Source organism: Pseudophryne corroboree, chromosome 3 (assembly GCF_028390025.1).
Source record: "Pseudophryne corroboree isolate aPseCor3 chromosome 3, aPseCor3.hap2, whole genome shotgun sequence".
In the NCBI taxonomy this organism is placed as follows: domain Eukaryota; kingdom Metazoa; phylum Chordata; class Amphibia; order Anura; family Myobatrachidae; genus Pseudophryne; species Pseudophryne corroboree.
In genome coordinates this window covers 804,970,265-804,989,597 of record NC_086446.1, presented here as the reverse complement: position 1 = coordinate 804,989,597, position 19,333 = coordinate 804,970,265, and the positions used below count along the sequence as shown (strand labels likewise).

General features: G+C 49.7%; 1 protein-coding gene across 1 annotated transcript in view; it reads left to right on the top strand.

The window, feature by feature from the left end:
- Nucleotides 1-12,766, top strand: part of LOC135056915 (pancreatic triacylglycerol lipase-like) — a 117,873-nt gene extending 105,107 nt beyond the window's left edge. The window contains exon 10 of the mRNA XM_063962690.1: nucleotides 12,654-12,766. Coding sequence (XP_063818760.1) covers nucleotides 12,654-12,720 — 67 coding nt within the window. The 3' untranslated portion in view covers nucleotides 12,721-12,766. The remainder of the gene's footprint in view (nucleotides 1-12,653) is intronic.
- The last annotated feature ends 6,567 nt before the right edge of the window (nucleotides 12,767-19,333 follow it).

The following is a 19,333-nucleotide window of genomic DNA, read 5'->3' as shown; positions in this document are numbered from 1 at the left end:
TTTAGGTCTGACCAAGGTAATTCCCCAAACATTGTCTGAACTGATGGTACCACCCAGCAAGGCTGAGTTCAAATCAGAGACAGGTTTCTTACCGTTGGGAGCTGAACTTTCTGGCAAAGTACTATTATTAGAAGAAGAAGAAGTCAGAAAAGCACATCCTGCAGTCAAAACAACGGGCTGGGACTCTTGTGCTGAGTTTACAGTATTTGGTGGACTCTCAGCAGACAAGACGGGTGACTTAGAGGAACCTGAACCAATTTCTTTGGAACCATATCTTTTAATAATTGCATCACTGAATGCTGGGGGATCCTGAAGAATGGGATCTTCAGCTTTCATTAGGCTGGTCGCCTACTCAAAAGGCTCTCCTCTAAAAGAATAAATCATATAAAGCACAAGGTTCTCTGAAGTGATGCCCAGAAATGGTCTAGACAACATAATAATGTAATAGTGTTTGTAAAGCGCCAGAAATTGGGCTAAGGCCCCATCAAAGATTATGGATGTTGAGATATCAGAGTCAGGATCTGTTTCCTTCCCATCTGACTGACTGGAGTGCTTTGCTAGGACCTGGTCACTATTGACCTTACTCGAGGCTGAGACTCTCTGAACCCCACCCGGGGCAGTGACTTTCTGAACCCCACCCGGGGCAGTGACTTTCTGAACCCCACCCGGGGCAGTGACTTTCTGAACCCCACCCGGGGCAGTGACTTTCTGAACCCCACCCGGGGCAGTGGCCTCCGGGAACTCCGCTGGGGTCAGCACCTCGGATTCTTTTACTGGGACCGAGCCGTCGGCCTTTCCCACTGGGACCGAGCCATCGGCCTCCCTCTCTGAGTCGATAATTATCGAAACTTCTCCCGGGACTATGACTTCCGGGACTTTTGCTGAAGCTATAACCTTCAGCACCTCCACTAATGCTACGCCTCTTAAGTTCTTTCCTGGGGAAGCGACCTCTAGACCCTTCTTAGAGGCTGCGTCTCTCGAGACCCCACTTGGGGATATTACTTCAAATATCCCTTCTGGGGTTTTGCTTCTCGAGTTCCCTTCTAGAACTATGGTTTTAGATACCCTTTCTGGGGTTGTGCTCTTCAAGTCCCTACCTGGGGTAACAGCTTCTGAGACCCCTTCTGGTATGGAAACCTGAGCTATAATATTTGATGTCCCTCTATAAGCTACAGCATCGGGTACCGCTCCAGCGCTCTGGTCATCGGGTACCGTTCCAGCACTCTGGGCATCGGGCACCGCTCCAGCACTCTGGGCATCGGGCACCGCTCCAGCACTCTGGGCATCGGGCACCGCTCCAGCACTCTGGGCATCGGGCACCGCTCCAGCACTCTGGGCATCGGGAACCGCACCAAGATCCTGAGCATCGGGCACCTCTCCAGGACCCTGGGCAACGGGCACCACTCCAGGACCCTGGGCAACGGGCACCACTCCAGGACCCTGGGCAACGGGCACCACTCCAGGACCCTGGGCAACGGGCACCACTCCAGGACCCTGGGCAACGGGCACCACTCCAGGAACCTGGGCATCGGGCACCACTCCAGGAACCTGGGCATCGGGCACCACTCCAGGAACCTGGGCATCGGGCACCACTCCAGGGGCTTGCAATGCTGCTTCAACAGGAACCTCAAGAGAGGAGAGAAACATTCTCTTTTGATTCCTGAATCTATAATGGGGCTCCCTTGCCCAAGGACCCCAATTATAGGACAGAGAGCTTTTTAGTGTGGGTTGTGTGACAAGTACCTCTGCCACAGTAGAGACAGGAGTAGGTCTTGTATCCTGACTCAACTTGGCCAGAGGGCAAGACTCGTCACCACACTTTGGCTTGCGCAACTCACAGGTCTGCAGATAGTGGCCTAAACCCCCACAATATAGGCATAAGTTTAAGTTTCTGCAACGCAGACGCTCCTCTTCTGAGAGCCTGGGCGCAAGAAAACTTTTAAACCTTTTCTCTTCAATTAAACCAGAGGATTCTCTTGTCACCATACTGTGAACAAGAGTCTCTTTAGAGATAGATGTACTCTCAACGACTTCTGGCAAGATGAGCAAGATTTTAGTCAGAAGGTTTTGCAGTTGCTTTAAGGATTGCTGCAAAACTTCTAGTCGCTCTGGTCTCAAAGCACTGAAAGCAGAGTTCAGAGCTGAGAGAGATGCCTGCAGGGCTTGTATAGTAGACATAGGAGGATTTAAAACTAGACAAGACAAGGCAAGACTAGACAAGGCAGGACTAGACAAGGCAGGACTAGACAAGGCAGGACTAGACAAGGCAGGACTAAATTTTGCTAAACAAAACAAGACTGTTTTTTTTTTTTTTTTTTTTTAAACACCGGACTGGATTCTAAACACCGGACTGGATTCTGCACACTGAATTCTAGACAGGACTGGATTCTAAACACCGGATTGGATTCTGCACACTGAATTCTAGACAAGACTGGATTCTAAACTAGACACTGGACTGGGCCAAAAAAGAAAAAAAAGTTTTATTTCTTTTTTGTGGTATGGCTGGTGATAATGTTAGGTTCCTGGTGCTCAGAACAAGGGAGATGTTATGAAGCGAGTCCAGAGCACCAGGACGTAATGCTGGGAAAGGGGAATGGAAAGGGAATAGCCCCTGGCGCCCTATCTCCGTTGTCTCGCCCGTGCTGTCAGTACACTCTTGCGAGACTATGGTTGCTTGAGCCCATGGCAGCCGCGTTTGAAGGGCGGATTACGTCTGCCCAACTTCGATGCCCCCTCAGGTCTTAATGAGAGACAAAGAGTGTACCGAGACAGGGTGATAACAAGGGGCCCTCTAACTGAAACAACCAAAGCCAGGGGCTACTAACTAGCCTAAAACTAAATGTATGTGCGGCTTGCCGCCAAAGGAAGAGAACAACAAAGGAAATGCTGACCACACGCCGACACAATACTTTTGTGTCCCGGCGGTGACAGCATAAGCAGAACCCTCTGCAAAACACCAGTGACAGAAATAATAACGGAAAACAGCGGCCTAGGCCGACGGACGCGGCAGAGCCGCTACTCACGGAACCGGTACGAATACTGGCAAACGGACAGGAACTCCCAATGCTGCTGACACAGACTCTCAGAACTGGATGACAGGCAGAATCCCAAACGACAGACCGGTGGACACCAAGAAGCCAGAAACTCGACCAGGCACCGGCAAAGGCACTGGACCTCAGGACAGGAACGCCTCACGGCAGGACACGGGATCAGACACAGGAATCGACACAGGGACCGACACAGGAATCGACACAGGAAGCAGCTCGACTGACACTGCTACACAGGAGCTCAGGAACTAGCAGAAACCAAGCTCAGAACTCAAGCAAACTGGAAACCTAGAAATATCACCAGCGTCTGTGAATAGCACTGAGCCAGCATATAACAGAGAGGCCTAATTAATAATCTCATGCAGCTGCCCTGTTGCATGACTCCAAACTGACAAGATGCAATTAGCAGCCAGGTGAGGCTGAACACATGGGAACAAGCTGCAATTACACAGACTCACCAGCGGCAGCAACCGAGAGTACTCTTAAACAGAGCAACGGGAAATCCTGGCCTGCGAAACAACTTATAAACATAAAATAGGAATGAACCACTACCTGTGGTTCATAACACCATTAGGGAGAAAATGCTCTGTTCCTGGACTTTCCTGGTAATGTATGATTGCCATTACCTGTGCTGAAACACCTTACTTATCAATTAACTAGCTCACCACAGGTGATGGCAATCATACATTACCAGGAAAGTTCAGGAACAGAGCATTTTCTTCCTCATGGAGAGGGTCAGGTAGGCAAGTATGAGTTAGGGGAGGGGAATTAGCCCACATGGACACAGAAATTCCATGCCTCTTTGCTTTATTATCTCATTACCTCACATGCTCCCTCCTACCCTCTTCATTCTACTAATGATTGCCACCTCGCCTCCTCCGTACACCTTCAGCCTCATTACCTCTCATGCTCCCTTCTGCCCTCTTCTTTCTGCTAATGATTGCCACCTTACCTCCTCCTTACACCTCCAGCCTCATTACCTCACATACTCCCTCACACCCACTTCACTTTTCTAATGATTGCTTCCTCACCTCCTCCCTATAACTCCAGCCTCATTAACTAACATACTCCCTCCTAACCTGTGGAAAGCTGTCCTTCATATCATTAGAATTTCATCCAAGCTTCCAGCCCTCCAACGTGTTCTTATAACTCATTTTGTACTTTAGCTGTGTATTCCTACTCCTACCTCTCCAGCTCATGCCTTCCCTTACTCTGCACTCTAGCCGTGTATCCTTACTCCTACCTCTCCACCTGATGCCTTCCATTACCTTGTTCTCTAGCCGTGTTCCCCTACTCCTACCTCTCCAGCTCATGCCTTCCCTTTCTCTACTCTAGCCGTGTACCCCTACTCCTACCTCTCCAGCTCATGCCTTCCTTTATTCTGTACTCTAGCCGTGTACCCCTACTCCTACTTCTCCAGCTCATGCCTTCCCTTACTCTGTACTCTAGCCATGTACCCTTACTCCTACCTCTCCAGCTCATCCCTTCCCTTACTCCATACTCTAGCCATATACCCTGACTCCTACCTCTCCAGCACATGCCTTCCTTTACTCTAGCTATGTACTTCTACTCCTACCTCTCCAGCTCATGCCTTCCCTTACTCTGTACTCTAGCTGTGTACCTCTACTCCTACCTCTCCAGCTCATTCCTTCCTTTACTCTGTACTCTAGCCATGTACCCCGACTCCAACTCTCCAGCTCATGCCTTCCTTTACTCTGTACTCTAGCCATATACCCCTACCTCTCCACCTTATGCCTTCCTTTACTTTGTTCTCAAGCCATGTTCCCCTACTCCTACCTCTCCAACCCATGCCTTCCATTACTGTGTACTCTAGCTGTGTACCCTGCCTCCAACCTCTCCAGCTCATTCCTTCCTTTACTCTGTACTCTAGCCATGTACCCTGACTCCAAACTCTCCAGCTCATGCCTTCCTTTACTCTGTACTCTAGCCGTGTACCCTACCTCTCCACCTTATGCCTTCCTTTACTTTGTTCTCTAGCCGTGTTCCCCTACTCCTACCTCTCCAACCCATGCCTTCCATTACTGTGTACTCTAGCTGTGTACCCTGCCTCCAACCTCTCCAGCTCATTCCTTCCTTTTCTCTGTACTCTAGCCATGTACCCCGACTCCAACTCTCCAGCTCATGCCTTCCTTTACTCTGTACTCTAGCCATCTACCCCTACCTCTCCACCTTATGCCTTCCTTTACTTTGTTCTCTAGCCGTGTTCCCCTACTCCTACCTCTCCAACTCATGCCTTCCATTACTCTGTACTCTAGCCATGTACCCCTACTCCTACCTTTCCAGCTCATGCCTTCCCTTACTCTGTACTCTAGCCATGTACCCTTACTCTTACCTCCCCAGCTCATCCCTTCCCTAACTTTGTACTCTAGCCGTGTACCCCTACTCCTACCTCTCCAGCTCATGCCTTCCCTTACTCTGGCCCTCATTCCGAGTTGTTCGCTCGCTAGCTGCTTTTAGCAGCCGTGCAAACGCTAAGCCGCCACCCTCTGAGATTGTATCTTAGCTTAGCAGAAGTGCGAACGAAAGGATCGCAGTGTGGATACAAAAAAAAAAGTATTGTGCCGTTTCTGAGCAGCTCCAGACCTACTCCTAGCTTTTGATCACTTCAGGCTATTTAGTTCCTGTTTTGACGTCATGAACACGCCCTGCGTTCGGGCAGCCACGCCTGCATTTCCCCAGGCATGCCTGCGTTTATATCTGACACGCCTGCGTTTTTCCACACATTCCCCGAAAATGGCCAGTTACCTCCCAGAAACGCCCACTTCATGTCAATCACTCTGCGGCGAGCAGTGCGACTGAAAAATGTCGCTAGACATTGTGAGAAAGCACTGTTGTGAAATTACGTCACGCATGCGCAGAAATGCCGCGTTTTTGCCTAATCGCTGCACTGCAACCGAAAACAGCTAGCGAACAACTCGGAATGACCCCCTCTGTACTCTAGCCGTGTACCCTGACTCCAACCTCTCCAGCTCATGCCTTCCTTTACTCTGTACTCTAGCCGTATACCTTTACTCCAACCTCTCCAGCTCATGCCTTCCTTTACTCTGTACTATAGCCATGAACCCCTACCTCTCCAGCTCATGCCTTCCTTTACTCTGTACTCTAGCCGTGTACCCTGACTCCAACGTCTCCAGCTCATGCCTTCCTTACTCTAGCAGTGTACTCCTACTCCTACCTCTCCAGCTCATGCCTTTCCTTACTCTGTACTCTAGCCGTGTACCTCTACTCCTAACTCTCCAGCTCATACCTTCCCTTACTCTGTACTCTAGCCGTATACCCTGACTCCAACCTCTGCAGCTCATGCCTTCCTTTACTCTGTACTATAGCCATGCACCTCTACTCCTACCTCTCCAGCTCATCCCTTCCCTTACTCTGTACTTTAGCCGTGTACACCTACTCCTACCTCTCCAGCTCCTGCCTTCCTTTACTCTGTACTCTAACCGTGTACCCTGACTCCAACGTCTCCAGCTCATGCCTTCCTTACTCTAGCAGTGTACTCCTACTCCTACCTCTCCAGCTCATGCCTTCCTTACTCTAGCAGTGTACTTCTACTCCTACCTCTCCAGCTCATGCCTTTCCTTACTCTGTACTCTAGCCGTGTACCTCTACTCCTACCACTCCAGCTCATGCCTTCCTTTACTCTGTACTCTAGCCGTGTACCCTGACTCCAACGTCTCCAGCTCATGCCTTCCTTACTCTAGCAGTGTACTCCTACTCCTACCTCTCCAGCTCATGCCTTCCTTACTCTAGCACTGTACTTCTACCCCTACCTCTCCAGCTCATGCCTTTCCTTACTCTGTACTCTAGCCGTGTACCTCTACTCCTACCTCTCCAGCTCATGCCTTCCTTTACTCTGTTCTCTAGCCGTGTACCCCTACTCCTACCTCTCCAGCTCATGCCTTCCTTTTCTCTGTACTCTAGCTGTGTACCCCTACTCCTACCTCTCTACCTCATACCTTCCTGTACTCTGTACTCTAGCCGTGTACCCTGACTCCAACCTCTCCAGCTCATGCCTTCCTTACTCTAGCAGTGTACTCCTACTCCTACCTCTCCAGCTCATGCCTTTCCTTACTCTGTACTCTAGCCGTGTACCTTTACTCCAACCTCTCCAGCTCATGCCTTCCTTTACTCTGTACTCTAGCCATGTACCCCTACCTCTCCAGCTCATGCCTTCCTTTACTCTGTACTTTAGCCGTGTACCCCTACTCCTACCTCTCTACCTCATGCCTTCCTGTACTCTGTACTCTAGCCGTGTACCCTGACTCCAACCTCTCCAGCTCATGCCTTCCTTACTCTAGCAGTGTACTCCTACTCCTACCTCTCCAGCTCATGCCTTTCCTTACTCTGTACTCTAGCCGTGTACCTTTACTCCAACCTCTCCAGCTCATGCCTTCCTTTACTCTGTACTCTAGCCATGTACCCCTACCTCTCCAGCTCATGCCTTCCTTTACTCTGTACTTTAGCCGTGTACCCTGCCTCCAACCTCTCCAGCTCATACCTTCCCTTACTCTGCACTCTAGCTGTGTACCCTGACTCCTACCTCTCCACATTATGCCTACCCTTACTCTGTACTCTAGCCATGTACTTCTTCTCGTAACTCTCCAGCTTGATTTACGGGCGTTAGGTCCACACAACTCAGGTCGATACTCATTAGGACAACCACTGAAGGTCGACAATGCCATTAGGTCGACATGTACTAGGTCGGCAGGTGAAAAGGTCAATATGAGTTTCACTATTTTTTTTCTTCATTTTTGGGATTTTTTTTCATACTTAACGATCCACACTATGATTGGAACGGTAATATGTGCCGATCGAAGCACTAATTTGGGTTCCCCGTCACTTTACGGAAAAAACAACACCAAAAACAGTCAAAAACCGCATGACGACCTAATGCATGTCGACCTAAAGGCAATGTCGACCTCCAGTGGTCGACCTAATGAGTGTCGCCCTAAGTTGGGTCGACCCAACGGCCCATTCCCCTCCAGCTCATGCCTTCCCTAACTCTGTACCCTAGCCGTGTACCCCTACTCCTCCCTCTCCAGCTTATGCCTTCCCTTACTCTGTACTCTAGCCGTGTACCCCTACTCCTAACTCTCCCCCTCATGCCTTCCCTTACTCTGTACCCTAGCCGTGTACCTCATGACTGCCCTTACTCTGTACTCTAGCCATGTACCCCTACACCTACCTCTCCAGCTCATGCCTTCCCTTACTCTGTACCCTATCCGTGTACCCCTACTCCTAACTCTCCACCTCATGACTGCCCTTACTCTGTACTCTAGCTATATACCCCTACTCCTACCTCTCCAGCTCATGCCTTCCCTTACTCTGTTCTCTAGCCGTGTACCCCTACTCCTAACTCTCCCCCTCATGCCTTCCCTTACTCTGTACCCTAGCCGTGTACCTCATGACTGCCCTTACTCTGTACTCTAGCCATGTACCCCTACTCCTAACTCTCCACCTCATGCCTTCCCTTACTCTGTACCCTATCCGTGTACCCCTACTCCTAACTCTCCACCTCATGACTGCCCTTACTCTGTACTCTAGCCATGTACCCCTACTCCTACCTCTCCAACTCATGCCTTCCCTTACTCTGTACCCTAGCCGTGTACCCCTACTCCTAACTCTCCACCTCATGACTGCCCTTACTCTGTACTCTAGCCATATACCCCTACTCCTACCTCTCCAGCTCATGCCTTCCCTTACTCTGTACTCTAGCCTGGTCTTCCCTTACTCCTACATCTCCAGCTCATGTCTTCCCTTACTCTGTACTCTTCTCCATACCCTGTCCACTCTATCCTCTATAACAGGCATTCCCAACCACGGTCCTCAAGGCACACTAACAGCGCAGGTTTTAGTGCTATCCAGGCTTGAGCACAGGTGACTTAATTAGCACCTCAGTTATTTTGATTTAACCATCTGTGCTGCAGCCTGGATATCACTAAAACCTGCACTGTTAGTGTGCCTTGAGGACCGTGGTTGGGAATGCCTGCTCTATAAGCTTGTGTTAGCAGCGTCAGCTCCAGAAGCACTTTAGGAGAGGAGGGGACCCATGCGCAGGACCTGTGCGGGCCCCATTGTACCATAGTCTACCTTGCATGAACAGGTCTCCAAAACATGGCGCCTGCACCTAGGGCCTAATTCAGATCTGATCGCAGCAGTAAATTTGTTAGCTAATGTGCAAAACCATGTGCACTGCATGTTATGTTCTCTGTACTTGTAACCCAGGAGATAGGGTAGAAGCAGAAGAGTTCCAGGTACAGATGCGTGAAACTGCGACAGAACTGGGGTACGCAGCAATACCTATATCGGGAAACTCTGACTCCATTGTCCTTCCTTAGTGGTCGGTTAATGCCTGCGAGACTATGGTTTCTTTGGCCCATGGCAGCCGCGTTTGAACGGGCGGATTAGGTCTGCCCAAAGTTTGATGCCCCCCCCAGTCTTAGTTGGTGACAAGACATTAACCGAGACAGAGAAAGCACAAGGGGATGACTAAGACAGACACAAAAGTGAAAGGGGAAACCACAGAAAATAATAAACTAATTTACGTGCAGCGCGGCTGCCAAGAAAAACCGTAACCAAAGTAACTCTGCCCAAATGCCAAATACGAATCCATCATAGTTCGGCAAGGAGAACCATGCGGAAGCCTCCGCCAAAATGACTTAACCAAAAACAGATAACGAGAACACAGCTTCAGCCCTAAGGTGCGGCAGAGCCGCTACTCACGACACGACGGAAGGTGCACACAGGAAACGACCGGAACCCCGAGGCCTCGGACACCAGACCACTCCACTGGAAGACAAACTCAAAAGACAACAGGAAACGATCCCTCAGACCGTACTCTAGAAACTGGACACAGGACACTGGAGTACGCAAGCTGGATGCAGAAACACACTATAGGCAGGAAGACAGGCTCCACTGGAAGCTGCTAACAGTGACCAGGAACAAGCTTGCAGGAAGCTAACCAAGAACTGGACCATACAGATACCATAACAAACTTCTATCACCGGCTCTGGACTGCAGGGCCAGCTGGGTAATTAGGAAAGCACGCACCAATCAAGATGGCTGGAAACCAGGCACAAGGTAATGGCCAAAATATTGGCAGGTGAGGTTACACAGACAAGAGCCAGACTGCAGTACACAGACTCACCACATAATGACCAAATATCTGACAGGTGAGGCTTAACACATAGAAAACAGGCTGCAGTTACACAGACTCACCACATAATGGGGATCGTTCCGAGTTGATCGCTAGAGAAAAATGTTTGCAGCGCAGCGATTAAGTGAAAAAGCGGCACTTATGCATATGCGGTGTAATGCTCACGCGCAACGTACTTTCACAACAGCCAATGTATTTTTACGTAAGGTCTAGCAAAGCTTTTCAGTCGCACTGCTGGCCGCAGAGTGATTGACATGAAGTGGGCGTTTCTGGGTGTCAACTAACCGTTTTCAGAGAGTGTTCAGAAAAACGCAGCCGTGCTAGGAAAAACGCAGGCGTGGCTGGCCAATCGCAGGGCATGTTTGTGACGTCAAAGCAGGAACTGAACAGTCTGAAGTGATCGCAAGCGCTGAGTAGGTCTGGATCTACTCTAAACCTGCACAATTTTTTTTTGTAGCCGCTCTGCGATCCTTTCGTTTGCACTTCTGCTAAGCTAAAATACACTCCCAGAGGGCGGCGGCTTAGCGTTTGCACGGCTGCTAAAAACTGCTAGCGAGCGAACAACTCGGAATGACCCCCAATGACCAAATATCTGACAGGTGAGGCTTAACACATAGAAAACAGGCTGCAGTTACACAGACTCACCACCGGTGGCCTACAAGAGTCTTCTAAACAAGTACAAGGGAAATCCTGGCATGCAAACAGAAATATAACCTAAAATTTATGAACAGAAAGCAAACAGGAATGAACCACTGCTTGTGGTTCACAACACTGCAGGGGGTGGGGGTGAGGGGCAGATGTAACATGTGCAGAGAGTTAGATTTGGGTGGGTTATATTGTTTCTGTGCAGGGTAAATAGTGGCTGCTTTATTGTAACACTGCAATTTACAGTAGATTTCAGTTTGAACACACGGCTCCCAAATCTATCTATCTCTGCACATGTTACATCTGCCCCACATGCAGGGTATGCGGTCCATTCACCTACAATCAAAATCCCGACAAGGTCAAAATCCCGACATGGTCAAAATATCAACATTTAAAATACCGTCAATATCAAAACACCGACATTTAAAATGTCGACAGGTCAAAAAGTTCACATGATTTTTTCCTTTGAAACCGACTTGTTCATACTTTACCATCCCAGTGTACCTGGAGGGGGAATATTATATTGTGCCGAGCGCAGCGAGCACCGTGCCCGACCATGCGAGGGGACATGGTACACTTATCTGGTGTCCATGTCAGCCTATGTCGACAAACACACAAAAAAAATGAAAGATTTATGTCGACTTTTTGACCCACCAACATTGTAATTATCAGTGTTTTGACCTTGTCGGGATTTTGATTGTCGGTCAATTGTTGCCTGAATTTTGCCCATCAGGATTTGATTGTAGGTAAATCATACTGCCCCCCCCCTGCAGTGCACATGGTTTTGGCCATTAGATAACACATTTGCTGCTGCGATCAGATCTGGATTAGGCCCTTACTTCCCAGAGACCTCTCTAATGTTCATGCCTCTGCTTCATTTACTTATATTGGGAGTAAAAGTGGCCTCACGTGGGCAGCACCAGAGGAGTAGCATGCCAGGTAGGCGGAGTAGCAGCCCCCCCCCCTCCCCCTTCAACCCTGAAATTTGACAGAGAGTGTGTAATGTAGGGTTGGCCATTGATGGTACATGGGCCAGGACTGACATCAGAAAGTGTGGGAACTGACACAGTAGACAGGGCCCTCCTCCCAAACAAGATTTCTGCCCCACTGCTCCACCCCTATGTGATGTCATACACTGTGACGTTACATATAGGCGGAGTGTTACGGACCTACAGGAACAGTTTACAGAGAGCTGATGCGCAGATGAGACTTGTAAGAAGTTCTCCTTGCGCGTCAAACTACAGCTGATTCACAGACTGGTGCAGCTCTACAGATAATGGCGGTAGGAGCAAGGGGTGGGCCCCCTTATCTGTAAGGGCCCTGGACACCAGTCCCCACAGCCCCCCCCCCCCCCCCCTCTCCCCTGATGGCTGCCATGCACATGGCTGTTAGTTTTAACATAAATGGCAGAGAACAAAATCTTAGCTCTGACGGCAGGCGATGTTTTTGGCTGCAGCGGCTGCATGAAGTCACCCCCAAAACACTGCCGCAACACGTGGACGTGCTCTTCTCCTGCGGGATGCATGCTGCCTGCTATATATTGCCTATAGGCTACAATGGCTGACCCCATCTGATTCTGGATCTTGGTAACTTCTGGAATTGAGCAAAAATCTACGTGAGCTGAACGCTGAATTGCTGTAATTTTCCCCCCAAAATGGGCGGGGGATATCCCCCAAATATATGTTGATAATAGGCCCCTCAGGGAAGGGAATGGAGAACTCTGGGTAATAAGTATATTAGTGTTCCATGTATCGGTATTTATACTCTCTCTGTTTTTATTCCAGGTACAAGTTCTGTGGTAATGCGAACACAACAGACAGCGTTCCTCAGACTCTCCACCATTGTCCATAATCCTCTCAGGCATCACTATGCTCAGGGCGACAGTAATAAAGTGATAATGGTGTAACCGTGTCTCCCGCCTCCTTCTTTTCCTGTGTCCTCCCGCCCTCCGGACGCTTCCTGTCTCCCGCATCCTCCTTCTCCTGGTTCCTCCCGACCTCCGGCCGCTTCCTGTCTCCCACCTCCTCCTGTTTCCTCCCGACCTCCGGCCACTTCCTGTCTCCCGCCTCCTTCTTCTCCTGTGTCCTCCCGACCTCCGGCCACTTCCTGTCTCCCGCCTCCTTCTTCTCCTGTGTCCTCCCGACCTCTGGACGCTTCCTGACCATGCAGCAGTTTGGGTTCTAGACACGTCTATTCTGTCTCTGTCAGTACTGATACTTCCGGAACATTTTACTGGGCTGATTATTCAATGCAATGCAAGATGTAATGGAGTCCAAGTTCACCCGGCGTGCGGTATGCCGGCCAAACTCAGACTTTTTTTAAAGTGACAATCATTTACAACTCATAACCATGACTTGTAAATGATTGCCCCTTTAAAAAAAATGTCTGCGTTCAGCTTCCATCCCACACGTAGGGTGAACTCGGACTCTGTTACATCCCACCCCATACAGTATATAAAAAGTAAACAGGGGTCAGTGATCATAAAACATTCTATAGTCATACACGTTGGTTCCAGAGCACAGGTGGTCTCAGATGTTGTTTGGAGTAAAGTTACTGCTTAGGAACACACCAAGCAAGGGATTTGTACATCAAGGGGAAAATTTTCTTTTGGTTCACTTCAAAACTGATGGGTATTGATGGTGAATCATTGTTTAAGTACTTGCTGCAAAATCCCCAGACTGATGCTTAGTAAATTTAGTGATAACTGTAGTGAGACACCTGGGTATTTAGAACACACATTGCTCAGAATAAGAGATGTGCACCGGACACTTTTCGAAAGGAATGAGCGGGTTCGGTTCCCTGAGAACTGAACACCCCCGAATTTCATGCTCCAAGTCCGGTTCCAAACCCGGCTCAGGTTTTCCCGCCAGAACGAGGCAAAACATCATCATCCCACTGTTGGATTCTCGCTGGTTTTGAATTCCATATGAGTGGTGCTGCCCTATAAGTCCAGTGCAGTGATGCTGCCATATAAGTCCAGTCCACTGATGCTGCCATATAAGTCCAGTGGTGCTGCTGAATAAGTCCAGTGGTGCTGCTGAATAAGTCCAGCGGTACTGCCGTATAAGTCCAGTGGTGCTGCCATATAAGTCCAGTCCAGTGGTGCTGCCATATAAGTCCAGTGGTGCTGCTGTATAAGTCCAGGAGTACTGCCATATAAGTCCATGGGTACTTCCGTATAAGTCCCGTCCAGTGGTGTTTCCATATAAGTCCAGTGTTGCTGCATATAAGTCATGGGGAACTGCCATATAAGTACAGGGGTAGTGGCGTATAAGTCCAGTCTAGTGCTGCTGTATAAGTCCAGTGATGCTGTCATACAAGTCCAGTGGTGCTGCTGTATAAGTCCAGCAGTACTGCCATATAAGTCCAGGGATACTGCTGTATAAGTCCAGTCCAGTGGTGCTGCCTTATAAGTCCAGCAGTACTGCCTTATAAGTCCAGTCCAGTGGTGCTGCCGTATAAGTCCAGGGATACTGCCGTATAAGTCCGGTGGTACTGCTGTATAAGTCCAGCGGTACTGCCTAATAAGTCAAGTCCAGCGGTGCTACCATTAAAGTCCAGTGGTGCTGCTGTATAAGTCCAGTCCAGTGGTGCTGCCGTATAAGTCCAGTCCAGTGGTGCTGCCGTATAAGTCCAGGGGTACAGCCGTATAAATTCAGCAGTATTTCCTAATAAGTCCAGTCCAGTGGTACTGCCATTAAAGTCCAGTGATGCAGCTGTATAAGTCCAGTCCAGTGGTGCTGCTGTATAAGTCCATCCCAGTGGTGCTGCCACATAAGTCCAGTGGTCCTGCCATATAAGTCCAGGGATACTGCTGTATAAGTCCAGCGGTGCTACTGTATAAGTCCAGGGGTCCTGTCGTATAAATCCAGTCCAGTGGTGCTGAGATATAAGTCCAGGGGTTGTGTCGTATAAGTCCAGTGGTACTGCCGTATAATTCCAGTGGTGCTGATGTATAAGTCCAGTGGTACTGCCGTATAAGTCATGGGGTATTGCCGTATAAGTCCAGTCCAGTATTGATGCCATATATGTCCACTGGTGCTGCCGTATTAATCCAGTACAGTGGTGCTGCCGTATAAGGCCAGTGGTGCTGGCATAGAAATCCAGGGCTACTGCCATATAAATTCAGTCCAGTTGTGCTGCTGTATAAGTCCAATGGTACTGCCGTATAAGTCCAGGCATACTGCCGTATAAGTCCAGTCCAGTGAAGCTGCCGTATAAGTCCAGGGGTACTGCCGTATAAGTCCAGGGGTACTACCATATAAGAACAGGGGTCCTGCCATATAAATCCACTCCAGTGGTGATGCCGTATAAGTCCAGTAGTGCTGCCATATAAGTCCAGGGTTTGTGCCGTATAAGTCCAGTGGTACTGTCATAAAAGTCTATTTCAGTGGTGCTGCTGTATAAGTCCAGTGGTGCTGCCGTATTAGTCCAGTGGTACTGCCATATAAGTCATGGGGTACTGCCGTATAAGTCCAGTCCAGTGGTGCTGCCATTGAAGTCTAGTAGGGCTGCCGTATAAGTCCAGTTTAGTGGTGCTGCCATATAAATCCAGTCCAGTAGTGCTGCCATATAGGTCCAGTGGTCCTGCCGTATAAGTCCAGGGGTACTGCTGTATAAGTCCAGCGGTACTACCATATGAGTCCAGGGATCCTGCCGTATAAATCCAATCCAGTGGTGCTGCCATATAAGTCCCGTGGTACTACCGTATAAGTCCAGGGATACTACTGTATAAGTCCAGTGGTACTGCCATATAAGTCCATTTCAGTGGTGCTGCCGTATAAGTCCAGTGGTGCTGCCGTATAAGTCCAGTGGTACTACCATATAAGTCCAGGGATACTACTGTATAAGTCCAGTGGTACTGCCACATAAGTCCAGTCCAGTGGTGCTGCCAGATAAGTCTAGGGGTACTTCCGTATAAGTTCATGGGTACTGCCATAAAAGTCCAGTGATACTGCCGTATAAGTCCAATCCAGTGGTGCTGCCATATAAGTCCAGTTCAGTGCTGCTGCTGTATAAGTCCAGTACAGTGATGCTGCCATATAAGTCCAGTCCAGTGGTGCTGCCGCCTAAGTCCAGTGCTCCTGCCGTATAAGTCCAGGGGTACTACCGTTTAAGTCCAGGGCTACTGCCGTATAAGTCCAATCCAGTGGTGCTGCCATAAAAGTCCAGTCCAGTGGTGCTGCCGTATAAGTCCAGGGGTACTGCTGTATAAGTCCAGCAGTACTGCCGTATAAGTCAAGGGATACTTCTTTTTATGTCCAGTCCAGTGGTGCTGCTGTATAAGTCCAGTCCAGTGGTGCTGCCTTATAAGTCTAGTGGTGCTGCCATATAGGTCCAGGGCATATGTGTCAAAATGGAGGGGCAAGGGGGCAGCATGCCCCCCCAAATGAGATGGAGGCATGGATGACTCCTCCTGTAAAATTAATGTACTGTCACTGCTGGCTATGCCCCATATCCTCCTAGCTGTCTCTTCACTGATGCATTACTGGGAGGGAGGCGTGGCCATGCTGAGCTTGCTGGGACAACCCCACCTCCTCCCAGTAATGCATCTGTGAAGAGCCGGGCTGGCAAGGAGGACATTGGGCACAGCAGGCAGCGGCAGCACACTGATTTTTCAGGAGTCACCCGGAGGTAAGCGCCGCTCACCCACACTGGGGGAAAGGTTTGGGGGAGCACCAAAATTAAATCTTTACTATGTCCCCAACCTCAAAACATACCAGTGCTACTGGTACAGGGGTACTGCCATAAAAGTCCAGGAGTACTACAGTATAAGTCCAGTCCAGTGGTACTGCCATATAAGTACAGAAGTACTGCTGTATAAGTCTAGTGGTGCTGCCATATAAACCAGGGGTACTGCTGTATAAGTCCTGTGGTGCTGTCGTATAGATCATGGGGTACGGCCGTATAAGTCCAGTCTAGTGGTGCTGCAGTATAAGTCCAGTCCAGTGGTGCTGCTGTATAAATCCAGTGGTGCTGGTCTATAAGTCCAGGGTACTGTCATATAAGTCCAGTCCAGTTGTGCTGCCGTATAAGTCCAGTGGTGCTGCCAGAAAAGTCTAGGGATACTGCCGTATAAGTCCAGGGGTACTGCCATATAAATCCAGTCCAGTGGTGCTGCTGTAAAAGTCCAGTCCAGTGATGCTGCCATATAAGTCCAGTGGTGCTACCGGATAAGTCCAGTGGTACTGCCGCATAAGTTCATGGGTACTGCCATATAAGTCATGGGGTACAGCCATATTAGTCAAGTCCAGTGGTGCTGCCGTATAAGTCTAGTCCAATGGTGCTGCCATATAAGTCCAGGCGTACTGCCATATAAGTCCTGGGATACTCCCATATAATTCCAGTGGTACTGCCGTATGAGTCCAGTCCAGTGGTGCTGCTGTATAAGTCCAGGGGTACTGCTGTATAAGTCCAGTCCAGTGGTGCTGCTGTATAAGTCCAGGGTTAGTGCCCTATAAGGCCAGGAGTACTGCCGTTTAAGTTCAGTCCAGTGGTACTGCCGTATAAGTCCAAAGGTACTGCCATATAAGTCCAGTGGTACTGCCATATAAGTCCAGTCCAGTGGTGCTTCTGTATATGTCCAGTCCAGTGGTGATGCTGTGTATGTCCAGTCCAGTGGTGCTGCCGTATAATTCCAGTGGTGCTGCCGTATAAGTCAAGGGGTACTACCGTATAAGTCCAGTCCAGTGGTGCTGCCGTAAAAGTCCAGTCCAGTGGTGCTGCCATATAAGTCCAGGGGTACTGCCGTATCAATCCAGCGGTACTGCCGTATAAGTCAAGGGGTAATTCTTTTTATGTCCAGTCCAGTGGAGCTACTGTATAAGTCCAGTGGTGCTGCTGTATAAGTCCAGTCCAGTGGTGCTGCCTTATAAGTCTAGTGATGCTGCCGTATAGATCCAGGGCATATGTGTCAGAATGGAGGGGCAAGGGGGCAGCATGCCCCCCCCAAATGAGATGGAGGCATGGTTGAGGGGGAGAATATACCCTCGATCCCCACGGGCGACTCCTCCTGTAAAATTAATGTACTGCCACTACCTGCTATGCCCCATGTCCTCCTAGCCGGCTCTTCACTGATGCATTACTGGGAGGGAGGCGTGGCCATGCTGAGCCTGCTGGGACAACCCCGAGTCCTCCCAGTATTGCATCTGTGAAGAGCCAGGCCGGCTAGGAGGACAATGGGCACAGAAGGCAGCGGCAGCACACTGATTTTACAGCAGGAGTCGCCCGGAGGAAAGCGCCACTCATCCAACCTGGGGGTTTTGGGGAGGTTTGGAGAGCACCAAACTTAAATTTGACTATGCCCCCAACCTCAAAACATAACAGCACTCCTGGTCCAGGGGTACTGCCATAAAAGTCCAGGAGTACTACAGTATAAGTCCAGTCCATTGGTGCTGCTGTATAAGTCCAGTGATGCTGCAGTATAAGTCCAGTGGTGCTACCGGATAAGTCCAGGGGTACTGCCATATAAGTTCATGGGTACTGCCATATAAGTCCAGGGGTACTGCCATATAAGTCAAGTCCAGTGGTGCTGCCGTATAAGTCTAGTCGAGTGGTGTTGCTGTATAAGTCCAGTCCAGTGGTGGTGCCGTATAAGTCCAGTCCAATGGTGCTGCCATATAAGTCCAGGCGTACTGACATATAAGTCCTGGGGTACTGCCGTATAAGTCCAGCGGTACTGCTGTATAAGTACAGTCCAGTGGTGCTGCTGTATAAGTCCAGGGGTACTGCCTTTTCTCTGACGTCCTAGTGGATGCTGGGAACTCCGTAAGGACCATGGGAAATAGCGGGCTCCGAAGGAGACTGGGCACTCTAAGAAAGAATTAGGACTACCTGGTGTGCACTGGCTCCTCCCTCTATGCCCCTCCTCCAGACCTCAGTTAGAATCTGTGCCCGGCTCGAGCTGGTTGCACACTAGGGGCTCTCCTGAGCTTCTAGTAAAGAAAGTATTTATTAGGTTTTTTATTTTCAGTGAGATCTGCTGGCAACAGACTCACTGCAACGAGGGACTTAGGGGAGAGAAGCGAACCTACCTGCTTGCAGCTAGCTTGGGCTTCTAGGCTACTGGACACCATTAGCTCCAGAGGGATCGAACACAGGCCCAGCCTCGGTCGTCCGGTCCCGGAGCCGCGCCGCCGTCCCCCTTGCAGAGCCAGAAGCATGAAGATCTTCACGGAAATCGGCGGCTGAAGACTCCGGTCTTCATTAAGGTAGCGCACAGCACTGCAGCTGTGCGCCATTGCTCCCTGTGCACACCACATACTCCGGTCACTGATGGGTGCAGGGCGCTGGGGGGGGGGGGGGGGGCGCCCTGGGCATCAATTAGAGTACCTTAAAGTGGCTAATCACACATAATATAGCCTAAGAAGCTATATATGTGTGTAAAATACCCCTGCCACATTATTATTATAAAAGCGGGAGAAGTCAGCCGAAAAAGGGGCGGGGCTATCTCCCTCAGCACACT